General features: G+C 41.0%; 1 protein-coding gene across 1 annotated transcript in view; it reads right to left on the bottom strand.

Moving 5' to 3' along the window:
- LOC115190903 (transmembrane protein 65) overlaps positions 1-27,275 on the bottom strand; it is an 89,354-nt gene that overhangs the window by 28,006 nt on the left and 34,073 nt on the right. Inside the window, exons 3-5 of the mRNA XM_029748934.1 lie at positions 13,093-13,137; positions 10,952-11,019; positions 9,831-9,885 (exon numbers count right to left, since the gene is read on the bottom strand). Of these exons, the coding sequence (XP_029604794.1) occupies positions 9,831-9,885; positions 10,952-11,019; positions 13,093-13,137 (168 nt within the window). The remainder of the gene's footprint in view (positions 1-9,830; positions 9,886-10,951; positions 11,020-13,092; positions 13,138-27,275) is intronic.

Genomic DNA, 27,275 nt, shown 5'->3' with positions numbered 1-27,275 from the left:
AAAAAAGGAGATTGCTTTCTGTTAGGTATTCTCTCAATCACAATACGTATGTTGTTATCCCATAACATAGGCCAGCCATAGGTGATGCTGCAGTCCTCAACTACCCCAGGATTCAATATGTTGTTATCCCATAACATAGGCCAGCCATAGGTGATGCTGCAGTCCTCAACTACCCCAGGATTCAATATGTTGTTATCCCATAACATAGGCCAGCCATAGGTGATACTGCAGTCCTCAACTACCCCAGGATTCAATATGTTGTTATCCCATAACATAGGCCAGCCATAGGTGATGCTGCAGTCCTCAACTACCCCAGGATTCAATAGACTGACAGTCTGACAGACGTTTCCAGTTTCCACAGAGTCAATAGCTTCGTTTGCTGCTGGTACCCATCCCAAATTCCATCAGGGCTCACAAATGGGAAGAGATTGAAGAAATCCGCTGACAGAGCTGTGTGTGTGTGTGTGTGTGTGTGTGTGTGTGTGTGTGTGTGTGTGTGTGTGTGTGTGTGTGTATTTCCCTCAGCTAGTCTCATGGACTTCATATCAGCCCATATTACAGGTTCTGCAGAAAACAGTTTATGTGGTGCTGATATCTGGTTCAATAACAGTTTATGTGGTGCTGATATCTGGTTCAATAACAGTTTATATGGTGCTGATATCTGGTTCAATAACAGTTTATGTGGTGCTGATATCTGGTTCAATAACAGTTTATGTGGTGCTGATATCTGGTTCAATAACAGTTTATATGGTGCTGATATCTGGTTCAATAACAGTTTATATGGTGCTGATATCTGGTTCAATAACAGTTTATATGGTGCTGATATCTGGTTCAATAACAGTTTATATGGTGCTGATATCTGGTTCAATAACAGTTTATATGGTGCTGATATCTGGTTCAATAACAGTTTATATGGTGCTGATATCTGGTTCAATAACAGTTTATATGGTGCTGATATCTGGTTCAATAACAGTTTATGTGGTGCTGATATCTGGTTCAATAACAGTTTATGTGGTGCTGATATCTGGTTCAATAACAGTTTATGTGGTGCTGATATCTGGTTCAATAACAGTTTATATGGTGCTGATATCTGGTTCAATAACAGTTTATGTGGTGCTGATATCTGGTTCAATAACAGTTTATATGGTGCTGATATCTGGTTCAATAACAGTTTATGTGGTGCTGATATCTGGTTCAATAACAGTTTATGTGGTGCTGATATCTGGTTCAATAACAGTTTATATGGTGCTGATATCTGGTTCAATAACAGTTTATATGGTGCTGATATCTGGTTCAATAACAGTTGGTGGTTCTACCACTCTCCCATCTCTTCCTCTCTCCCCTCCTCTCCTCCCATCTCCCCTTACCTCCACCTCCCCCCTCCTCTCCTCTCTTCCTCTCTCCCCTCCTCTCCTCTCCTCCCATCTCCCCTTACCTCCTCCTCCCCCCTCCTCTCCTCTCCCCTCCCCTCCTCTCCTCTCCTCCCATCTCCCCTTACCTCCACCTCCCCCCTCCTCTCCTCTCCTCCCCTCACCTCCACCTCCCCCCTCCTCTCCTCTCTTCCTTTCTCCTCCCATCTCCCCTTACCTCCACCTCCCCCCTCCTCTCCTCTCCTCCCCTCACCTCCACCTCCCCCCTCCTCTCCTCCTTTCTCCTCCCATCTCCCCTCACCTCCACCTCCCCCCTCCTCTCCTCTCTTCCTTTCTCCCATCCTCTCCTCTCTTCTCCTCCCATCTCCCCTTACCTCCACCTCCCCCCTCCTCTCCTCTCTTCCTCTCTCCCCTCCTCTCCTCTCTTCTCCTCCCATCTCCCCTTACCTCCACCTCCCCCCTCCTCTCCTCTCCCCTTACCTCCACCTCCCCTCTCCTCCCTTCCTTTCTCCTCCCATCTCCCCTTATCTCCAACTCCACCCTCCTTTCATCTCTTCCTCTCTCCCCTCACCTCCACCTCCCCCCTCCTCTCCTCTCCTTCTCTCCCCTCTCCTCCCCTCTCCCCAAGGCCAGAGAAAGGGAAGGGAGAGGGACACAGAATAAAATCATTTTGTCATTATATTCTGTATGGAGAGTGAATTATCCCCATCCTCTATCTGACAACCTGATGTTCTCCTCTGTTAAAGTCTCATTTATCTCTGATATGTTCTCCTCTGTTAAAGTCTCATTTATCTCTGATATGTTCTCCTCTGTTAAAGTCTCATTTATCTCTGATATGTTCTCCTCTGTTAAAGTCTCATTTATCTCTGATATGTTCTCCTCTGTTAAAGTCTCATTTACCTCTGATATGTTCTCCTCTGTTAAAGTCTCATTTATCTCTGATGTATTATGGTACGATAGCTAGCTAGGCTATGGATGAGTCCCAAATGGTACCCAATTCCCTATATAGTACACTACCCTATGGGTCCTGGTCAAAAGCAGTGCACTGTATAGGGAACAGGGTGCCATTTGGGATGCACCGTCTCTCTGTCGTTTGGTTTCAAGAAGGCTGAATCTTTCTGTTAAAATGCAAATGATCACCTCTTGTCCTAAAGTGAATGGCTAGGATATCGCTGTAGTCATTCAGACGACTGAAGAGGAATATTACCATACACATGAATAATCATCAGCCCCTATCTGTCTCTCTCTTCAGGTTCTGGCAGTTAGCCAGACCAGGGGACAACTCATCATCCTCTATCTGTCCCTCTCTTCAGGTTCTGGCAGTTAGTCAGACCAGGGGACAACTCATCATCCTCTATCTGTCTCTCTCTTCAGGTTCTAGCAGTTAGCCAGACCAGGGGACAACTCATCATCCTCTATCTGTCTCTCTCTTCAGGTTCTGGCAGTTAGCCAGACCAGGGGACAACTCATCATCCTCTATCTGTCCCTCTCTTCAGGTTCTGGCAGTTAGCCAGACCAGGGGACAACTCATCATCCGCTATCTGTCTCTCTCTACAGGTTCTGGCAGTTAGCCAGACCAGGGGACAAACTGAGAGAACACGTGTCTCAAATGGCTCCCTATTCCCTATATCCCTCAAACTCAACTCGGGTCCTCCAAGTCAGTTCCACTGCATGTTTTCCATTGTTGCCCTCTAATCATGGCCTGATTTAGACCTGGGACACCAGTCATTGTTCCCCTGTAATCAGGGCCTGATTTAGACCTGGGACACCAGTCATTGTTCCCCTGTAATATTCTGTATGGAGAGTGAATTATCCCCATCCTCTATCTGACAACCTGATGTTCTCCTCTGTTAAAGTCTCAGTTATCTCTGATATGTTCTCCTCTGTTAAAGTCTAATTTATCTCTGATATGTTCTCCTCTGTTAAAGTCTCATTTATCTCTGATATGTTCTCCTCTGTTACAGTCTCATTTATCTCTGATATGTTCTCCTCTGTTAAAGTCTCATTTATCTCTGATATGTTCTCCTCTGTTAAAGTCTCATTAATCTCTGATATGTTCTCCTCTGTTAAAGTCTCATTTATCTCTGATATGTTCTCCTCTGTTACAGTCTCATTTATCTCTGATATGTTCTCCTCTGTTAAAGTCTCATTTACCTCTGATGTATTATGGTACGGTAGCTAGCTAGGCTATGGATGAGTCCCAAATGGTACCCAATTCCCTATATAGTACACTACCCTATGGGTCCTGGTCAAAAGCAGTGCACTGTATAGGGAACAGGGTGCCATTTGGGATGCACTGTCTCTCTGTCGTTTGGTTTCAAGAAGGCAGAATCTTTCTGTTAAAATGCAAATGATCACCTCTTGTCCTAAAGTGAATGGTTAGGATATCGCTGTAGTCATTCAGACGACTGAAGAGGAATATTACCATACACATGAATAATCATCAGCCCCTATCTGTCCCTCTCTTCAGGTTCTGGCAGTTAGCCAGACCAGGGGACAACTCATCATCCCCTATCTGTCCCTCTTCAGGTTCTGGCAGTTAGCCAGACCAGGGGACAACTCATCATCCCCTATCTGTCCCTCTTCAGGTTCTGGCAGTTAGCCAGACCAGGGGACAACTCATCATCCTCTATCTGTCCCTCTCTTCAGGTTCTGGCAGTTAGCCAGACCAGGGGACAACTCATCATCCTCTATCTGTCCCTCTCTTCAGGTTCTGGCAGTTAGCCAGACCAGGGGACAAACTGAGAGAATGCATGTCTCAAATCGCTCCCTATTCCCTATATCCCTCAAACTCAACTCTGTTCCTCCAAGTCAGTTCCACTGCATGTTTTCCATTGTTGCCCTCTAATCATGGCCTGATTTAGACCTGGGACACCAGTCATTGTTCCCCTGTAATCAGGGACTGATTTAGACCTGGGACACCAGTCATTGTTCCCCTGTAATATTGTGTATGGAGAGTGAATTATCCCCATCCTCTATCTGACAACCTGATGTTCTCCTCTGTTAAAGTCTCAGTTATCTCTGATATGTTCTCCTCTGTTAAAGTCTAATTTATCTCTGATATGTTCTCCTCTGTTAAAGTCTCATTTATCTCTGATATGTTCTCCTCTGTTACAGTCTCATTTATCTCTGATATGTTCTCCTCTGTTAAAGTCTCATTTATCTCTGATATGTTCTCCTCTGTTAAAGTCTAATTTATCTCTGATATGTTCTCCTCTGTTAAAGTCTCATTAATCTCTGATATGTTCTCCTCTGTTAAAGTCTAATTTATCTCTGATATGTTCTCCTCTGTTAAAGTCTCATTTATCTCTGATATGTTCTCCTCTGTTACAGTCTCATTTACCTCTGATGTATTATGGTACGGTAGCTAGCTAGGCTATGGATGAGTCCCAAATGGTACCCAATTCCCTATATAGTACACTACCCTATGGGTCCTGGTCAAAAGCAGTGCACTGTATAGGGAACAGGGTGCCATTTGGGATGCACCGTCTCTCTGTCGTTTGGTTTCAAGAAGGCAGAATCTTTCTGTTAAAATGCAAATGATCACCTCTTGTCCTAAAGTGAATGGCTAGGATATCGCTGTAGTCATTCAGACGACTGAAGAGGAATATTACCATACACATGAATAATCATCAGCCCCTATCTGTCCCTCTCTTCAGGTTCTGGCAGTTAGTCAGACCAGGGGACAACTCATCATCCGCTATCTGTCCCTCTTCAGGTTCTGGCAGTTAGTCAGACCAGGGGACAACTCATCATCCTCTATCTGTCCCTCTCTTCAGGTTCTGGCAGTTAGCCAGACCAGGGGACAACTCATCATCCTCTATCTGTCTCTCTCTTCAGGTTCTGACAGTTAGCCAGACCAGGGGACAAACTGAGAGAATGCATGTCTCAAATTGCTCCCTATTCCCTATATCCCTCAAACTCAACTCTGTTCCTCCAAGTCAGTTCCACTGCAGGTTTTCATTGTTGCCCTCTAATCAGAGACTGATTTAGACCTGGGACACCAGTCATTGTTCCCCTGTAATCAGGGACTGATTTAGACCTGGGACACCAGTCATTGTTCCCCTGTAATCAGGGACTGATTTAGACCTGGGACACCAGTCATTGTTCCCCTGTAATCAGGGCCTGATTTAGACCTGGGACACCAGTCATTGTTCCCCTGTAATCAGGGCCTGATTTAGACCTGGGACACCAGTCATTGTTCCCCTGTAATCAGGGACTGATTTAGACCTGGGACACCAGTCATTGTTCCCCTGTAATCATGGCCTGATTTAGACCTGGGACCCCAGTCATTGTTCCCCTGTAATCAGGGACTGATTTAGACCTGGGACACCAGTCATTGTTCCCCTGTAATCAGGGACTGATTTAGACCTGGGACACCAGTCATTGTTCCCCTGTAATCAGGGACTGATTTAGACCTGGGACACCAGTCATTGTTCCCCTGTAATCAGGGCCTGATTTAGACCTGGGACACCAGTCATTGTTCCCCTGTAATCAGGGACTGATTTAGACCTGGGACACCAGTCATTGTTCCCCTGTAATCAGGGCCTGATTTAGACCTGGGACACCAGTCATTGTTCCCCTGTAATCAGGGCCTGATTTAGACCTGGGACACCAGATGTGTGCAGCAGGCTCCGGACCTCCTAGGGTCAGAGTTAATTTATATATGGTGGATTACTGATATTACTGATTACTTATGGTCATATTACAGTGGAGTCTGCTGAGGGGAGAACGGCTCATAATAATGTCTGGAATGGCGTAAATGGAATGGCATCAATCCATGTGTTTGATGTATTTGATACCTTTCCACTCATTCCCCACCAGTCATTACCACGAGCCCCGTCCTCCCCAATTAAGGTGCCACCAACCTCCTGTGGGTCATAAGTAGTGCACTACATAGGGGATAGGGTGCCATTTTGGAGGCAACCCAAGGCTTTAATTAGAAATTGAGTGTAGGATTAAATTGGCTATTGCCAAGTTACATTCAGATGGAAATGTAATGTATTGAGATGGTCTCTAGTGAACGTCTACATAACCCCTTGCACAGCCTTCACATTTCCTGCTTTAAAATTACATCTAAAGAGATAAAATTAGATGTTTAACCCTATTGATCTACACAACCCATTCCACATTTTCATAGAGAAATAATAAAAAATAAAATAAAAATGGATTTACTAAGAAATTGAAAATGAGGATAATTGATTGCACATGTCTTCACTCCCCCAGAGTATGAAGACATATGAATACTGGGTGGAATCACTTGTGGCAGCCATTACAGCTGTGAATCAATGTGGATAAGATTCAACCAACCTTGTACAACTCTTAGGGCAACATATATCCATTGTGTTTGTCAAAATTGTTTCAAGCTCAGTAAATTTGGTGGGAATCAATGACGGACAGCAATATTCAAACCAGATTTTGAATCGGATTTAAGTCAAGACTGAGACTGGACTATTCAGGAACACTCAACACCTCTTGGAAAGACATTCTGGTGTTTTTTTTTATGCCAAAGAAACACAATAATTGCTTTACGAGTCAATTTAAGGTGTGCAAATCAAATCAAATGTTATTTGTCACATGCGCCGAATACAACAAGTGTAGATTCACCTTACAGTGAAATGCTTACTTACAGGCCCTAACCAACAGTGCAGTTTTAAGAAAATGTAAAATTAAAAAAGTATGAAATAAAAGTAATAAATAATTAGAGCAGCAGTTAGATAGCAATAGCGAGGCTATATACGGGGGGGGGGGGGGGGGGGGGTTAGGTTTTCAGAAGATTGAGGCAGGTTTTCCTCTAACTTTTTTCCTGGGCTTTGTCCCTTTCATATTTATTTTGATCCTGACAAACTCCCCAGTCCCTGCCGGTGACAAGAATACCCATAACAGGATTCTGCCACCACAATATTTGACAATACAAAAAGGGATCAACAACATTGCAAACAACATTACTGGCCTGTAAGGACAAAGTGAAAAGAAGGATGCCTGTGTTAAATAATCCACTCCAGATCACCCATTCTGATTACAACAAGGGTGTTAAGTAATACTACAAGACACCATGGCAAAGATGTAAACTTTTTGGACAAAATTTAAAACTACATGTTTGGGTCAAATCCAATGCAGTACAACACAGAGTGAAATTCTCTGTATTTTCAAGTAATGTGGTGGCAGCATCATGTTATGGGTATGCTTCTCACCAGCAGGGACTGGGGAGTTTGTCAGGAGCAAAATAAATATAAAAAGAGAAAAAAGTTAGTTTAAGTATTTTTGCATGACAATAACAGACATTTTAATGCCAAAGACACACCAGAGTTGCTTTCCAATAGGTGTTGATTGTTCCTGAGTGGTCCAGTCTCAGTCCTGACTTAAATTTGCTTGAAAATCAGAGACACGGTTAGAATATTGCTGTCCATCAATGATTGCCAACCAAATTTACTGAGCTTGAGCAATTTTTACAAAAACAATGGACATACAGTGTATTCGGAAAGTATTCAGACCCCTTGACTTTTTCCACACTTTGTTACGTTACAGCCTTGTTTTTTTACTCATCAATTTACACACAATATCCCATAATGACAAAGCTAATTTATTCAAAGTAAAAAGCTGAAATACCTTATTTACATCAGTATTCAGACCTTTTGCTATTAGACTCGAAATTGAGTTCAGGTGCATCCTGTTTCCATTGATCATCCTTGAGGTGTTTCTACAACTTGATTGGAGTCCACCTGTGGTAAATTCAATTGATTGGACATGATTTGGAAAGACACACACCTGTCAATATAAGGTCCCATAGTTGACAGTGCATGTCAGAGCAAAAACCAAGCCATGAGGTCGAAGGAATTGTCCGTAGAGCTCCAAGACAGAATTGTGTTGAGGCACAGATCTGGGGAAGGGTACCAAAACATTTCTGCAGCATTGAAGGTCCCCAAGAACATAGCGGCCTCCATCATTCTTAAATGGAAGAAGTTTGGAACCACCAAGACTCTTCTGAGAGCTGGCCGCCCGGCCAAACTGAGCGATCCCGATGGTCACTCTGACAGAGCTCCAGTGTTCCTCTGTGGAGATGGGACAATCTTCCAGAAGGACAACCATCTCTGCAGCACTCCACTAATCAGGACTTTATGGTAGAGTGGCCAGACGGAAGCCACTCCTCAGTAAAATGCACGACAGCCTGCTTGGAGTTTGCCAAAAGACACCAAAAGACTCTCAGACCATGAGAAACAAGATTCTCTGGTCTAATGAAACCAAGATTCAACTCTTTGGCCTGAATGCCAAGCGTCACGTCTGGAGGAAACCTGGCACCATCACTACGGTGAAGCATGGTGGTGGCAGCATCATGTTGTGGTGATGTTTTTCAGCGGCAAGGACTGAGAGACCAGTCACAATCAAGGGAAATATGAACAGAGCAAAGTACAGCGAGATCCTTGATGAAAACCTGCTCCAGAGCACTCAGGACCTCAGACTGGGGGTGACGGTTCATCTTCCAACAGGACAACAACCCTAAGCACACAGCAAAGACAACGCAGGAGTGGCTTCGAGACAAGTCTCTGAATGTCCTTGAGTGGCCCAGCCAGAGCCCGGACTTGAACCCGATCAAACATCTCTGGAGAGATGAAAATAGCTGTGCAGCGACACTCCCCATCCAACCTGACAGAGCTTGAGAGGATCTGCAGAGAAGAATGGGAGAAACTCCCCAAATACAGGTGTGCCAAGCTTGTAGTGTCATACCCAAGAAGACTCGAGGCTGTAATCGCTGCCAAAGGTGCTTCAACAAAGTACTAAGTAAAGGGTCTGAATACTTAAGTAAATGTGATATTTAACTTTTTTATTTTCTATAAATTTGCTCAAATTTATAAAAACATGTTTTTGCTTTGTCATTATGGAGTACTGTTTTAGAATAAGGCTGTAACGTAACAAAATGTGGAAAAAGTCAAGGGGTCTGAATATTTTCCTAATGCTCTGTATGTTGCGCTAAGTGTTGGTAGAATATTATAAAAAATGATTCATCGCTGTAATGGCTGCCAAAGGTGCTTCCACCAAGTATTACCTCTGGGGGGTGAAGACATACGCAATCAAGACGTCTTCAGGTAATTTTTTTAACTAATTTTGAACATTTTCCGTAACTTTTTTTCACTTTGAAAATATGGAGTAGGTTGTGTAGACCTGTAGGGGAAAAAATCAAATGTAATCCCTTTTTAAATGTAATCCCTTTTTAAATGTAATCCCTTTTTAAATGTAATCCCTTTTGAAATGTAATCCCTTTTGAAATGTAATCCCTTTTGAAATGTCATCTTAAAACTGTGCAAGGGGCGAGTAGACTTTCACTAGGCACTATAAATATACAAAAAACATTACAAAGTATATAGTCTGCATCCCAAATGGCACCCTATTCCCCATATAGTGAACTACATAGGGAACATGGTCCCATAAGGGACTCACAGATTATTTCTGGTTTCGACATACCTGCCATGGTTGAAATCCCAAGGATCACACCTATGGACAACTCAATCTGCGTGCCCTAAAAACGAAACACACAGACACCATCATCAATACTCTGTTGTTATTTGTTAAGGCCATGTGGGGAAACCAAACACCTGATATATGTTTATATAGTATGTGTTTCATGCTGTAATGAAAAACCACCGCTGAAAGCTAAGCTTTTGTATTCAACTTCAATGAGTTATTTGTGTCCCTCAGAATGAAAGTATTTGAATGAGGTTAAATGAGTTAGATATGGATAAAAGTCTGCTAAGTGGCAAAAAATGAATGTCAACATTTTGAAAAGATAAAATAGAATTGACAAACTCTCTAGTTACAGTAAATGACAGATACCAGATTCTCACTTCAATCTTAATGAAACAGATCTCTACCACATATTACTGTAGAATCTATCTAATATTACTGTAATACTAGTATGGATAGAGATCTACCACATATTATTGCAGACTCTATCTAACATTACTGTAATACTAGTATGGAGAGAGGGCTACAGCATATTACTGTAGAATCTATCTAGTATGACTATAATACTAGTATGGATAGAGATCTACCACATATTACTGTAGAATCTATCTAGCATTACTGTAATACCAGTATGGCTAGAGGGCTACAGCATTTTACTGTATAATCTATCTAGTATGACTATAATACTAGTATGGATAGAGATCTACCACATATTACTGTAGAATCTATCTAGCATTACTGTAATACTAGCATGGATAGAGGGCTACAGCATATTACTGTAGAATCTATCTAGTATTACTGTAATACTAGTATGGATAGAGATCTACCACATATTACTGTAGAATCTATCTAGCATTACTGTAATACTAGTATGGATAGAGGGCTACAGCAAATTACTGTATAATATATCTAGCATTACTGTAATACTAGTATGGATAGAGGGCTACCGCATATTACTGTAGAATCTATCTACCATTACTGTAATACTAGTATGGATAGAGGGCTACAGCATATTACTGTAGAATCTATCCAGCATTACTGTAATACCAGTATGGATAGAGGGCTACCACAGCGACACAGATCTAAACATGATATTCATTTGATAAAGTGGTGTAACTTACAGCTACAATCATGATGGCATTGTCCAGAAAACCAAATCCTACAAAAGGAATGGCATTGTGTAGAAGAACTGCAAAGGAAGAACACACACAACATACCATTTAACATCCCACACATGTACTGGAAACTTGAAGAAGTGATGAGACACAGTGAACCTGGATGAACATTGGCAGTTACAAACGGGGAGAAAAGTGAATTCTACATAACACAGCCCACTGTAGTCAGTTCTACTTCTGGCCAAATGTTCTCTGGTACGAGACCAAAATAGGGAGGTGTCGCAAAACATTGGCCTTCTGATTCAACTAATCAAAGCAAAGGAATCTGTCTTGAACCTGAATGAACTCATTCTAACCCTATTGGCCATCAATGTGGAATTCTTTTCCCCTCTAGTCATCAACCCGGGTATCCTGCATGCTAGTCATCAGTTCAGCCCTGGTGGAATATGTGGGCTGGGAATGTGTCTGTGAGCACAGTGACAGGGAGGAAACAAATCTGGCCAAAAGTGATGAGACTCCACTGTTTCATATATGAATCCTCCAGCGTTCTCCACTGTTTCATATATGAATCCTCCAGCGTTCTCCACTGTTTCATATATGAATCCTCCAGCATTCTCCACTGTTTCATATATGAATCCTCCAGCGTTCTCCACTGTTTCATATATGAATCCTCCAGCGTTCTCCACTGTTTCATATATGAATCCTCCAGCTTTCTCCACTGTTTCATATATGAATCCTCCAGCGTTCTCCACTGTTTCATATATGAATCCTCCAGCGTTCTCCACTGTTTCATATATGAATCCTCCAGCGTTCTCCACTGTTTCATATATGAATCCTCCAGCGTTCTCCACTGTTTCATATATGAATCCTCCAGCGTTCTCCACTGTTTCATATATGAATCCTCCAGCGTTCTCCACTGTTTCATATATGAATCCTCCAGCGTTCTCCACTGTTTCATATATGAATCCTCCAGCTTTCTCCACTGTTTCATATATGAATCCTCCAGCGTTCTCCACTGTTTCATATATGAATCCTCCAGCGTTCTCCACTGTTTCATATATGAATCCTCCAGCGTTCTCCACTGTTTCATATATGAATCCTCCAGCGTTCTCCACTGTTTCATATATGAATCCTCCAGCGTTCTCCACTGTTTCATATATGAATCCTCCAGCGTTCTCCACTGTTTCATATATGAATCCTCCAGCGTTCTCCACTGTTTCATATATGAATCCTCCAGCGTTCTCCACTGTTTCATATATGAATCCTCCAGCGTTCTCCACTGTTTCATATATGAATCCTCCAGCGTTCTCCACTGTTTCATATATAAATCCTCCAGCGTTCTCCACTGTTTCATATATAAATCCTCCAGCGTTCTCCACTGTTTCATATATGAATCCTCCAGCGTTCTCCACTGTTTCATATATGAATCCTCCAGCGTTCTCCACTGTTTCATATATGTATCCTCCAGCGTTCTCCACTGTTTCATATATGAATCCTCCAGCGTTCTCCACTGTTTCATATATGTATCCTCCAGCGTTCTCCACTGTTTCATATATGAATCCTCCAGCGTTCTCCACTGTTTCATATATGAATCCTCCAGCGTTCTCCACTGTTTCATATATGAATCCTCCAGCGTTCTCCACTGTTTCATATATGTATCCTCCAGCGTTCTCCACTGTTTCATATATGAATCCTCCAGCTTTCTCCACTGTTTCATATATGAATCCTCCAGCGTTCTCCACTGTTTCATATATGAATCCTCCAGCGTTCTCCACTGTTTCATATATGAATCCTCCAGCGTTCTCCACTGTTTCATATATGAATCCTCCAGCGTTCTCCACTGTTTCATATATGAATCCTCCAGCTTTCTCCACTGTTTCATATATGAATCCTCCAGCGTTCTCCACTGTTTCATATATGAATCCTCCAGCGTTCTCCACTGTTTCATATATGAATCCTCCAGCGTTCTCCACTGTTTCATATATGAATCCTCCAGCGTTCTCCACTGTTTCATATATGAATCCTCCAGCGTTCTCCACTGTTTCATATATGAATCCTCCAGCGTTCTCCACTGTTTCATATATGAATCCTCCAGCGTTCTCCACTGTTTCAAAGACATCTCTCTCTTTGTTTTCTTCCTCTCTTACCGTATCTCAGCTGAGCCGATGTGGGAGGGGCGATCACCATTTCCCCTGAAGAAGGAGGAAAAAGAAAACATACATTACTATGGAGAAGAAGTCAGTCCTGTCTGGAAGGACATGTCATTACTATGGAGAAGAAGTCAGTCCTGTCTGGAAGGACATGTCATTACTATGGAGAAGAAGTCAGTCCTGTCTGGAAGGACATGTCATTACTATGGAGAAGAAGTCAGTCCTGTCTGGAAGGACATGTCATTACTATGGAGAAGAAGTCAGTCCTGTCTGGAAGGACATGTCATTACTATGGAGAAGAAGTCAGTCCTGTCTGGAAGGAAATGACAGGATCTGAGAGTCAGGACACAGAGCAGGGATGGAGCCAGGCAGAGGGACAGAGAGACAGAGGAGCAGAGGGACAGAGACAGAGAGACAGAGGAGCAAAGGGACAGAGACAGAGGGACAGTGGAGCAAAGGGACAGAGAGACAGAGGAGCAAAGGGACAGATGTGTCCCAGGCCGATGGGACAGGTAAAGAGGGGGACTGTTGTTGTGTCCCAAATGGCAACCTATCCCTATTAAGTGCCCTACTTTTCACCAGGGCCCATAGGGAATAGGGTGCCATTTGGAACTCAACCTGTGGAATTACATTGAAATCCCATTCTTAACACATTAAAATACAAAACGGTGAGTATTAATGGTATGTGAAATGTCCAGTAGGGTAATGCCATGCTCTGCCAACCAGGACCCACAGGAGTACTACTTGTGTCCCAAATGGCACCTTATTCCCTATATAGTGCACTACTGCAGGCCAGGGCCCATAGGTCTCTGGTTAAAAGTAGTGCACTATGTAGGGAGTAGGGTGCCATTTGGGCCCAGTCCACGTCTGCCAGCCTACAGATTAAGTCTGTCTGCCTTTCAAAATAGTGTCTGACACTATGAGCACAAATACTCAGCATTCAATTATCTCTATGCCCTTAGAGTCTGAGAGTAGGATCTTCATTTGATCACACTGTTGCAGGATAACTTTCCTGAAATGCAGGACATTTAAAAATATTTAGTGAATTTGAGGTTTAAAAAGGCTTCTAAAGTTTGTAATTTCCACTTTGAAATGTCAGACTTGACCCTTAAGAAAAATGTATTTCGGACCCTTATGAAAAATGTATCAACCCTTACAAAAATGTAAATTTGTTGGAATCCACATAATAATCATTTCACTACACCCTCAATAACATCTGCTAAATATGTGTGTGTGACCAATAAAATTTGATTTGATTATAATTCACATTTCCTGTTGCCGCAGGATTATTTTCCTGCTGTAGCAAACTGGCTCAAATTAATCTATATCCCAAATAAATGTCTATGTAGCGTTTATTCATGCCTATGTAAGGTTTATTCATGCCTATGTAAGGTTTATTCATGTCTATGCCTTTGAGGCTATGTGTTAGTTTAGTGTAGGGTTTATTCATGTCTATGTATGGTTTATTCATGTCTTTGTATGGTTTATTCATGTCTATGTAGGGTGTATTCATGTCTATGTAGGGTTTATTCATGTCTATGCCTCTGAGGCTAAATGTTAGTTTAGTGAAGGGTGTATTCATGTCTATGTGTTAGTTTAGTGAAGGGTGTATTCATGTCTATGTGTTAGTTTAGTGAAGGGTGTATTAATGTCTATGTAGGGTGTATTCATGTCTATGTGTTAGTTCAGTGAAGGGTGTATTCATGTATATGTGTTAGTTTAGTGAAGGGTGTATTCATGTCTATGTGTTAGTTTAGTGAAGGGTGTATTCATGTCTATGTGTTAGTTCAGTGAAGGGTGTATTCATGTCTATGTGTTAGTTCAGTGAAGGGTGTATTCATGTCTATGTGTTAGTTCAGTGAAGGGTGTATTCATGTCTATGCCTCTGAGGCTATGTGTTAGTTTAGTGAAGGGTGTATTAATGTCTATGTAGGGTGTATTCATGTCTATGTGTTAGTTTAGTGAAGGGTGTATTAATGTCTATGTAGGGTGTATTCATGTCTATATGCTAGTTTAGTGAAGGGTGTATTCATGTCCATGTAGGGTGTATTCATGTCTATATGCTAATTTAGTGAAGGGTGTATTAATGTATATGTAGGGTGTATTCATGTCTATGTGTTAGTTCAGTGAAGGGTGTATTCATGTCTATGTGTTAGTTCAGTGAAGGGTGTATTCATGTCTATGTGTTAGTTCAGTGAAGGGTGTATTAATGTCTATGTAGGGTGTATTCATGTCTATGTGTTAGTTTAGTGAAGGGTGTATTAACGTCCATGTAGGGTGTATTCATGTCTATATGTTAGTTTAGTGAAGGGTGTATTAATGTCTATGTAGGGTGTATTCATGTCTATGTGTTAGTTTAGTGAAGGGTGTATTAATGTCCATGTAGGGTGTATTCATGTCTATGTGTTAGTTTAGTGAAGGGTGTATTAATGTCTATGTAGGGTGTATTCATGTCTATGTGTTAGTTTAGTGAAGGGTGTATTAATGTCTATGTAGGGTGTATTCATGTCTATGTGTTAGTTTAGTGAAGGGTGTATTAATGTCTATGTAGGGTGTATTCATGTCTATGTGTTAGTTTAGTGAAGGGTGTATTAATGTCTATGTAGGGTGTATTCATGTCTATATGCTAGTTTAGTGAAGGGTGTATTAATGTCTATGTGTTAGTTTAGTGAAGGGTGTATTAATGTCTATATGCTAGTTTAGTGAAGGGTGTATTAATGTCTATGTGTTAGTTTAGTGAAGGGTGTATTCATGTCTATATGCTAGTTTAGTGAAGGGTGTATTAATGTCTATGTGTTAGTTTAGTGAAGGGTGTATTAATGTCTATGTAGGGTGTATTCATGTCTATATGCTAGTTTAGTGAAGGGTGTATTAATGTCTATGTAGGGTGTATTCATGTCTATATGCTAGTTTAGTGAAGGGTGTATTAATGTCTATGTAGGGTGTATTAATGTCTATGTAGGGTGTATTCATGTCTATATGCTAGTTTAGTGAAGGGTGTATTAATGTCTATGTAGGGTGTATTAATGTCTATGTAGGGTGTATTAATGTCTATATGCTAGTTTAGTGAAGGGTGTATTAATGTCTATGTAGGGTGTATTCATGTCTATATGCTAGTTTAGTGAAGGGTGTATTCATGTCTATGTAGGGTGTATTCATGTCTATATGCTAGTTTAGTGAAGGGTGTATTAATGTCTATGTAGGGTGTATTCATGTCTATATGCTAGTTTAGTGAAGGGTGTATTAATGTCTATGTAGGGTGTATTCATGTCTATATGCTAGTTTAGTGAAGGGTGTATTCATGTCTATGTAGGGTGTATTCATGTCTATATGCTAGTTTAGTGAAGGGTGTATTAATGTCTATGTAGGGTGTATTCATGTCTATATGCTAGTTTAGTGAAGGGTGTATTAATGTCTATGTAGGGTGTATTCATGTCTATATGCTAGTTTAGTGAAGGGTGTATTCATGTCTATATGCTAGTTTAGTGAAGGGTGTATTCATGTCTATATGCTAGTTTAGTGAAGGGTGTATTAATGTCTATGTAGGGTGTATTCATGTCTATATGCTAGTTTAGTGAAGGGTGTATTAATGTCTATATGCTAGTTTAGTGAAGGGTGTATTAATGTCTATGTAGGGTGTATTCATGTCTATATGCTAGTTTAGTGAAGGGTGTATTAATGTCTATGTAGGGTGTATTAATGTCTATATGCTAGTTTAGTGAAGGGTGTATTAATGTCTATGTAGGGTGTATTCATGTCTATATGCTAGTTTAGTGAAGGGTGTATTAATGTCTATATGCTAGTTTAGTGAAGGGTGTATTAATGTCTATGTAGGGTGTATTCATGTCTATATGCTAGTTTAGTGAAGGGTGTATTAATGTCTATGTAGGGTGTATTCATGTCTATATGCTAGTTTAGTGAAGGGTGTATTAATGTCTATGTAGGGTGTATTCATGTCTATATGCTAGTTTAGTGAAGGGTGTATTAATGTCTATGTAGGGTGTATTCATGTCTATATGCTAGTTTAGTGAAGGGTGTATTAATGTCTATGTAGGGTGTATTCATGTCTATATGCTAGTTTAGTGTAGGGTGTATTCATGTCTATATGCTAGTTTAGTGAAGGGTGTATTCATGTCTATATGCTAGTTTAGTGAAGGGTGTATTCATGTCTATATGCTAGTTTAGTGAAGGGTGTATTCATGTCTATATGCTAGTTTAGTGTAGGGTGTATTCATGTCTATATGCTAGTTTAGTGAAGGGTGTATTAATGTCTATGTAGGGTGTATTCATGTCTATATGCTAGTTTAGTGAAGGGTGTATTCATGTCTATGTGTTAGTTTAGTGAAGGGTGTATTCATGTCTATGTGCTAGTTTAGTGAAGGGTGTATTCATGTCTATATGCTAGTTTAGTGAAGGGTGTATTCATGTCTATATGCTAGTTTAGTGAAGGGTGTATTCATGTCTATATGCTAGTTTAGTGTAGGGTGTATTCATGTCTATATGCTAGTTTAGTGTAGGGTGTATTCATGTCTATATGCTAGTTTAGTGAAGGGTGTATTCATGTCTATATGCTAGTTTAGTGAAGGGTGTATTCATGTCTATATGCTAGTTTAGTGAAGGGTGTATTCATGTCTATATGCTAGTTTAGTGAAGGGTGTATTCATGTCTATATGCTAGTTTAGTGAAGGGTGTATTCATGTCTATATGCTAGTTTAGTGTAGGGTGTATTCATGTCTATATGCTAGTTTAGTGTAGGGTGTATTCATGTCGATATGTTAGTTTAGTGAAGGGTGTATTCATGTCTATATGCTAGTTTAGTGAAGGGTGTATTCATGTCTATATGCTAGTTTAGTGAAGGGTGTATTCATGTCTATATGCTAGTTTAGTGAAGGGTGTATTCATGTCTATATGCTAGTTTAGTGAAGGGTGTATTAATGTCTATGTAGGGTGTATTCATGTCTATATGCTAGTTTAGTGCAGGGTGTATTAATGTCTATATGCTAGTTTAGTGAAGGGTGTATTAATGTCTATGTAGGGTGTATTCATGTCTATATGCTAGTTTAGTGAAGGGTGTATTAATGTCTATGTAGGGTGTATTCATGTCTATATGCTAGTTTAGTGTAGGGTGTATTCATGTCTATATGCTAGTTTAGTGAAGGGTGTATTCATGTCTATATGCTAGTTTAGTGAAGGGTGTATTCATGTCTATATGCTAGTTTAGTGAAGGGTGTATTCATGTCTATATGCTAGTTTAGTGTAGGGTGTATTCATGTCTATATGCTAGTTTAGTGAAGGGTGTATTAATGTCTATGTAGGGTGTATTCATGTCTATATGCTAGTTTAGTGAAGGGTGTATTCATGTCTATGTGTTAGTTTAGTGAAGGGTTTATTAATGTCTATATGCTAGTTTAGTGAAGGGTGTATTCATGTCTATATGCTAGTTTAGTGAAGGGTGTATTCATGTCTATATGCTAGTTTAGTGAAGGGTGTATTCATGTCTATGTGTTAGTTTAGTGAAGGGTGTATTAATGTCTATGTAGGGTGTATTCATGTCTATATGCTAGTTTAGTGAAGGGTGTATTCATGTCTATGTGCTAGTTTAGTGAAGGGTGTATTCATGTCTATATGCTAGTTTAGTGAAGGGTGTATTCATGTCTATATGCTAGTTTAGTGAAGGGTGTATTCATGTCTATATGCTAGTTTAGTGAAGGGTGTATTCATGTCTATATGCTAGTTTAGTGAAGGGTGTATTCATGTCTATATGCTAGTTTAGTGAAGGGTGTATTCATGTCTAAATGCTAGTTTAGTGAAGGGTGTATTCATGTCTATATGCTAGTTTAGTGAAGGGTGTATTAATGTCTATGTAGGGTGTATTCATGTCTATATGCTAGTTTATTGAAGGGTGTATTCATGTCTATATGCTAGTTTAGTGAAGGGTGTATTCATGTCTATATGCTAGTTTAGTGAAGGGTGTATTCATGTCTATATGCTAGTTTAGTGAAGGGTGTATTCATGTCTATATGCTAGTTTAGTGAAGGGTGTATTCATGTATATATGCTAGTTTAGTGAAGGGTGTATTAATGTCTATATGCTAGTTTAGTGAAGGGTGTATTCATGTCTATATGCTAGTTTAGTGAAGGGTGTATTCATGTCTATATGCTAGTTTAGTGAAGGGTGTATTCATGTCTATATGCTAGTTTAGTGAAGGGTGTATTCATGTCTATATGCTAGTTTAGTGAAGGGTGTATTCATGTCTATGTAGGGTGTATTCATGTCTATGTGTTAGTTCAGTGAAGGGTGTATTCATGTATATGTGTTAGTTTAGTGAAGGGTGTATTCATGTCTATGTGTTAGTTTAGTGAAGGGTGTATTCATGTCTATGTGTTAGTTCAGTGAAGGGTGTATTCATGTCTATGTGTTAGTTCAGTGAAGGGTGTATTCATGTCTATATGCTAGTTTAGTGAAGGGTGTATTCATGTCTATATGCTAGTTTAGTGAAGGGTGTATTCATGTCTATATGCTAGTTTAGTGAAGGGTGTATTCATGTCTATATGCTAGTTTAGTGAAGGGTGTATTCATGTCTATATGCTAGTTTAGTGAAGGGTGTATTCATGTCTATATGCTAGTTTAGTGAAGGGTGTATTCATGTCTATATGCTAGTTTAGTGAAGGGTGTATTCATGTCTATATGCTAGTTTAGTGAAGGGTGTATTCATGTCTATATGCTAGTTTAGTGTAGGGTGTATTCATGTCTATATGCTAGTTTAGTGTAGGGTGTATTCATGTCTATATGCTAGTTTAGTGAAGGGTGTATTCATGTCTATATGCTAGTTTAGTGAAGGGTGTATTCATGTCTATATGCTAGTTTAGTGAAGGGTGTATTCATGTCTATATGCTAGTTTAGTGAAGGGTGTATTCATGTCTATATGCTAGTTTAGTGAAGGGTGTATTAATGTCTATGTAGGGTGTATTCATGTCTATATGCTAGTTTAGTGAAGGGTGTATTAATGTCTATATGCTAGTTTAGTGAAGGGTGTATTAATGTCTATGTAGGGTGTATTCATGTCTATATGCTAGTTTAGTGAAGGGTGTATTAATGTCTATGTAGGGTGTATTCATGTCTATATGCTAGTTTAGTGTAGGGTGTATTCATGTCTATATGCTAGTTTAGTGAAGGGTGTATTCATGTCTATATGCTAGTTTAGTGAAGGGTGTATTCATGTCTATATGCTAGTTTAGTGAAGGGTGTATTCATGTCTATATGCTAGTTTAGTGTAGGGTGTATTCATGTCTATATGCTAGTTTAGTGAAGGGTGTATTAATGTCTATGTAGGGTGTATTCATGTCTATATGCTAGTTTAGTGAAGGGTGTATTCATGTCTATGTGTTAGTTTAGTGAAGGGTGTATTAATGTCTATATGCTAGTTTAGTGAAGTGTGTATTCATGTCTATATGCTAGTTTAGTGAAGGGTGTATTCATGTCTATATGCTAGTTTAGTGAAGGGTGTATTCATGTCTATGTGTTAGTTTAGTGAAGGGTGTATTAATGTCTATGTAGGGTGTATTCATGTCTATATGCTAGTTTAGTGAAGGGTGTATTCATGTCTATGTGCTAGTTTAGTGAAGGGTGTATTCATGTCTATATGCTAGTTTAGTGAAGGGTGTATTCATGTCTATATGCTAGTTTAGTGAAGGGTGTATTCATGTCTATATGCTAGTTTAGTGAAGGGTGTATTCATGTCTATATGCTAGTTTAGTGAAGGGTGTATTCATGTCTATATGCTAGTTTAGTGAAGGGTGTATTCATGTCTATATGCTAGTTTAGTGAAGGGTGTATTCATGTCTATATGCTAGTTTAGTGAAGGGTGTATTAATGTCTATGTAGGGTGTATTCATGTCTATATGCTAGTTTAGTGAAGGGTGTATTCATGTCTATATGCTAGTTTAGTGAAGGGTGTATTCATGTCTATATGCTAGTTTAGTGAAGGGTGTATTCATGTCTATATGCTAGTTTAGTGAAGGGTGTATTCATGTCTATATGCTAGTTTAGTGAAGGGTGTATTCATGTCTATATGCTAGTTTAGTGAAGGGTGTATTCATGTCTATATGCTAGTTTAGTGAAGGGTGTATTCATGTCTATATGCTAGTTTAGTGAAGGGTGTATTCATGTCTATATGCTAGTTTAGTGAAGGGTGTATTCATGTCTATATGCTAGTTTAGTGAAGGGTGTATTAATGTCTATATGCTAGTTTAGTGAAGGGTGTATTCATGTCTATATGCTAGTTTAGTGAAGGGTGTATTCATGTCTATATGCTAGTTTAGTGAAGGGTGTATTCATGTCTATATGCTAGTTTAGTGAAGGGTGTATTCATGTCTATATGCTAGTTTAGTGAAGGGTGTATTCATGTCTATATGCTAGTTTAGTGAAGGGTGTATTCATGTCTATATGCTAGTTTAGTGAAGGGTGTATTCATGTCTATGTAGGGTGTATTCATGTCTATGTGTTAGTTCAGTGAAGGGTGTATTCATGTATATGTGTTAGTTCAGTGAAGGGTGTATTCATGTCTATGTGTTAGTTCAGTGAAGGGTGTATTCATGTCTATATGCTAGTTTAGTGAAGGGTGTATTCATGTCTATATGCTAGTTTAGTGAAGGGTGTATTCATGTCTATGTGCTAGTTTAGTGAAGGGTGTATTCATGTCTATATGCTAGTTTAGTGAAGGGTGTATTTATGTCTATATGCTAGTTTAGTGAAGGGTGTATTCATGTCTATATGCTAGTTTAGTGAAGGGTGTATTCATGTCTATGTAGGGTGTATTCATGTCTATGTGTTAGTTCAGTGAAGGGTGTATTCATGTATATGTGTTAGTTTAGTGAAGGGTGTATTCATGTCTATGTGTTAGTTTAGTGAAGGGTGTATTAATGTCTATATGCTAGTTTAGTGAAGTGTGTATTCATGTCTATATGCTAGTTTAGTGAAGGGTGTATTCATGTCTATATGCTAGTTTAGTGAAGGGTGTATTCATGTCTATGTGTTAGTTTAGTGAAGGGTGTATTAATGTCTATGTAGGGTGTATTCATGTCTATATGCTAGTTTAGTGAAGGGTGTATTCATGTCTATGTGCTAGTTTAGTGAAGGGTGTATTCATGTCTATATGCTAGTTTAGTGAAGGGTGTATTCATGTCTATATGCTAGTTTAGTGAAGGGTGTATTCATGTCTATATGCTAGTTTAGTGAAGGGTGTATTCATGTCTATATGCTAGTTTAGTGAAGGGTGTATTCATGTCTATATGCTAGTTTAGTGAAGGGTGTATTCATGTCTATATGCTAGTTTAGTGAAGGGTGTATTCATGTCTATATGCTAGTTTAGTGAAGGGTGTATTCATGTCTATATGCTAGTTTAGTGAAGGGTGTATTAATGTCTATGTAGGGTGTATTCATGTCTATATGCTAGTTTAGTGAAGGGTGTATTCATGTCTATATGCTAGTTTAGTGAAGGGTGTATTCATGTCTATATGCTAGTTTAGTGAAGGGTGTATTCATGTCTATATGCTAGTTTAGTGAAGGGTGTATTCATGTCTATATGCTAGTTTAGTGAAGGGTGTATTCATGTCTATATGCTAGTTTAGTGAAGGGTGTATTCATGTCTATATGCTAGTTTAGTGAAGGGTGTATTCATGTCTATATGCTAGTTTAGTGAAGGGTGTATTCATGTCTATATGCTAGTTTAGTGAAGGGTGTATTCATGTCTATATGCTAGTTTAGTGAAGGGTGTATTCATGTCTATATGCTAGTTTAGTGAAGGGTGTATTCATGTCTATATGCTAGTTTAGTGAAGGGTGTATTCATGTCTATATGCTAGTTTAGTGAAGGGTGTATTCATGTCTATATGCTAGTTTAGTGAAGGGTGTATTCATGTCTATATGCTAGTTTAGTGAAGGGTGTATTCATGTCTATATGCTAGTTTAGTGAAGGGTGTATTCATGTCTATGTAGGGTGTATTCATGTCTATGTGTTAGTTCAGTGAAGGGTGTATTCATGTATATGTGTTAGTTTAGTGAAGGGTGTATTCATGTCTATGTGTTAGTTTAGTGAAGGGTGTATTCATGTCTATGTGTTAGTTCAGTGAAGGGTGTATTCATGTCTATGTGTTAGTTCAGTGAAGGGTGTATTCATGTCTATATGCTAGTTTAGTGAAGGGTGTATTCATGTCTATATGCTAGTTTAGTGAAGGGTGTATTCATGTCTATGTGCTAGTTTAGTGAAGGGTGTATTCATGTCTATATGCTAGTTTAGTGAAGGGTGTATTTATGTCTATATGCTAGTTTAGTGAAGGGTGTATTCATGTCTATATGCTAGTTTAGTGAAGGGTGTATTCATGTCTATGTAGGGTGTATTCATGTCTATGTGTTAGTTCAGTGAAGGGTGTATTCATGTATATGTGTTAGTTTAGTGAAGGGTGTATTCATGTCTATGTGTTAGTTTAGTGAAGGGTGTATTCATGTCTATGTGTTAGTTCAGTGAAGGGTGTATTCATGTCTATGTGTTAGTTCAGTGAAGGGTGTATTCATGTCTATATGCTAGTTTAGTGAAGGGTGTATTCATGTCTATATGCTAGTTTAGTGAAGGGTGTATTCATGTCTATATGCTAGTTTAGTGAAGGGTGTATTCATGTCTATATGCTAGTTTAGTGAAGGGTGTATTCATGTCTATATGCTAGTTTAGTGAAGGGTGTATTCATGTCTATATGCTAGTTTAGTGAAGGGTGTATTCATGTCTATATGCTAGTTTAGTGAAGGGTGTATTCATGTCTATATGCTAGTTTAGTGAAGGGTGTATTCATGTCTATATGCTAGTTTAGTGAAGGGTGTATTCATGTCTATATGCTAGTTTAGTGAAGGGTGTATTCATGTCTATATGCTAGTTTAGTGAAGGGTGTATTCATGTCTATATGCTAGTTTAGTGAAGGGTGAATTCATGTCTATATGCTAGTTTAGTGAAGGTTTCTCAGAAATGTAAAACACTAGTGAGTCTTTTCTATTTTATTCTCCACATATTATCATTTCATTCAGGCAGTATGCTTTATACACACGCACACCACACCGCACGCACGCACGCACGCACACACGCACGCACGCACACACACACACACACACACACGCACGCACACACACACGCACGCACACACACACACACACACACGCCGCCACACCGCACCACACCGCACGCACGCACGCACGCACGCACACACACACACACACGCCGCCACACAGGGTGTAATATCCTATGAAGTTTCTGGTCTGAGTTTGGAATGACAAGGTTCACTCCTACTACGGTTTCCTACCCTGGAGGTGACCTCATGATGCTGACGCAATGTTAACACGATGGAGACCTGTTCATTCAGCCTCAAGACCACAGTATTCAGCAGGTAGATGGTACTGATTAACTTCCACCATGATGATATAACACAAGGCTCATATCCCTGAAGCATCGTGCTGATGGAGAACAGAAAAACACATTTCAATACTGCTTAAAGTGGCAATCTGGGATTCAAACAACACAGCAGATACCCCGCCACTTGTTTTGGTAAACAGCTGAGGGACAGGTCTGTAATGGATCTATAACGACATAAATATAGGCATCATTTATGTGGTGGGGTCAGGGGTCAGCTACCTCGGGCTACGCTATTGTGCAAATCATGGGTTGATAATTGAATCAATATGGTGCATAATGTGCTTGAGGAGAGAGGAGGACATTGACAGCAGATACAAACCATTAGTGTATTATTCAGTGCACACTACGGGGGAGGGTGGAGAACACTACGGGGGAGGAGGGTGGAGAACACTACGGAGGAGGGTGAAGAACACTACGGAGGAGGGTGGAGAACACTACGGAGGAGGGTGGAGAACACTACGGAGGAGGAGGGTGGAGAACACTACGGAGGAGGGTGGAGAACACTACGGAGGAGGGTGGAGAACACTACGGGGGAGGGTGGAGAACACTACGGAGGAGGAGGGTGGAGAACATGGCAGGTTGGCATTTATTGGGAGGAATCTTGTCCTTATAAATGCCAGGCCTATATTTGATGAGAGATTCTCACACTGTGTTCACAACCCACTGGATCTCCTAGGACCTGTTAATGAGGCTGTGTTCACAACCCACTGGGTCTCCTAGGACCTGTTAATGAGACTGTGTTCACAACCCACTGGGTCTCCTAGGGCCTGTTAATGAGGCTGTGTTCACAACCCACTGGGTCTCCTAGGGCCTGTTAATGAGGCTGTGTTCACAACCCACTGGGTCTCCTAGGGCCTGTTAATGAGGCTGTGTTCACAACCCACTGGGTCTCCTAGGGCCTGTTAATGAGGCTGTGTTCACAACCCACTGGATCTCCTAGGGCCTGTTAATGAGGCTGTGTTCACAACCCACTGGATCTCCTAGGGCCTGTTAATGAGGCTGTGTTCACAACCCACTGGGTCTCCTAGGGCCTGTTAATGAGGCTGTGTTCACAACCCACTGGATCTCCTAGGACCTGTTAATGAGGCTGTGTTTACAACCCACTGGGTCTCCTAGGACCTGTTAATGAGGCTGTGTTCACAACCCACTGGGTCTCCTAGGACCTGTTAATGAGGCTGTGTTTACAACCCACTGGGTCTCCTAGGACCTGTTAATGAGGCTGTGTTCACAACCCACTGGGTCTCCTAGGACCTGTTAATGAGGCTGTGTTCACAACCCACTGGGTCTCCTAGGACCTGTTAATGAGGCTGTGTTTACAACCCACTGGGTCTCCTAGGACCTGTTAATGAGGCTGTGTTCACAACCCACTGGGTCTCCTAGGACCTGTTAATGAGTCTGTGTTCACAACCCACTGGGTCCCCTAGGACCTGTTAATGAGGCTGTGTTCACAACCCACTGGGTCTCCTAGGGCCTGTTAATGAGGCTGTGTTCACAACCCACTGGGTCTCCTAGGGCCTGTTAATGAGGCTGTGTTCACAACCCACTGGGTCTCCTAGGGTCTGTTAATGAGGCTGTGTTCACAACCCACTGGGTCTCCTAGGACCTGTTAATGAGGCTGTGTTCACAACCTACTGGGTCTCCTAGGGCCTGTTAATGAGGCTGTGTTCACAACCCACTGGGTCTCCTAGGGCCGGTTAATGAGGTTGTAGAACCAGGCAGAATAGCTGGGTCTACTAGGACTGGTTAATGAGGCTGTAGAACCAGGCAGAACAGCTGGGTCTACTAGGACCTGTAATGAGGCTGTGGAACCAGGCAGAATAGCTGGGTCTACTAGGGCCTGTAATGAGGTTGTGGAACCAGGCAGAATAGCTGGGTCCACTAGGGCCTGTAATGAGGCTGTGGAACCAGGCAGAACAGCTGGGTCTACTAGGACCAGTTAATGAGGCTGTAGAACCAGGCAGAATAGCTGGGTCTACTAGGACCAGTTAATGAGGCTGTGGAACCAGGAAGAATAGCTGGGTCTACTAGGACCGGTTAATGAGGCTGTAGAACCAGGCAGAACAGCTGGGTCTACTAGGGCCTGTAATGAGGCTGTGGAACCAGGCAGAATAGCTGGGTCTACTAGGGCCTGTAATGAGGTTGTGGAACCAGGCAGAACAGCTGGGTCTACTAGGACCTGTAATGAGGCTGTGGAACCAGGCAGAATAGCTGGGTCTACTAGGGCCTGTAATGAGGTTGTGGAACCAGGCAGAACAGCTGGGTCTACTAGGACCTGTAATGAGGCTGTGGAACCAGGCAGAATAGCTGGGTCTACTAGGACCTGTAATGAGGCTGTGGAACCAGGCAGAATAGCTGGGTCTACTAGGACCTGTAATGAGGCTGTGGAACCAGGCAGAATAGCTGGGTCTACTAGGACCAGTTAATGAGGCTGTAGAACCAGGCAGAATAGCTGGGTCTACTAGGACCTGTAATGAGGCTGTGGAACCAGGCAGAACAGCTGGGTCTACTAGGACCTGTAATGAGGCTGTAGAACCAGGCAGAACAGCTGGGTCTACTAGGACCTGTAAGGAGGTTGTGGAACCAGGCAGAATAGCTGGGTCTACTAGGGCCTGTAATGAGGCTGTGGAACCAGGCAGAACAGCTGGGTCTACTAGGACCTGTAATGAGGTTGTGGAACCAGGCAGAATAGCTGGGTCTACTAGGACCGGTTAATGAGGCTGTGGAAC

This window comes from Salmo trutta, unplaced genomic scaffold (assembly GCF_901001165.1).
Source record: "Salmo trutta unplaced genomic scaffold, fSalTru1.1, whole genome shotgun sequence".
Classification (NCBI taxonomy): Eukaryota; Metazoa; Chordata; class Actinopteri; order Salmoniformes; family Salmonidae; genus Salmo; species Salmo trutta.
This window is presented reverse-complemented; position numbering and strand designations above follow the sequence as displayed.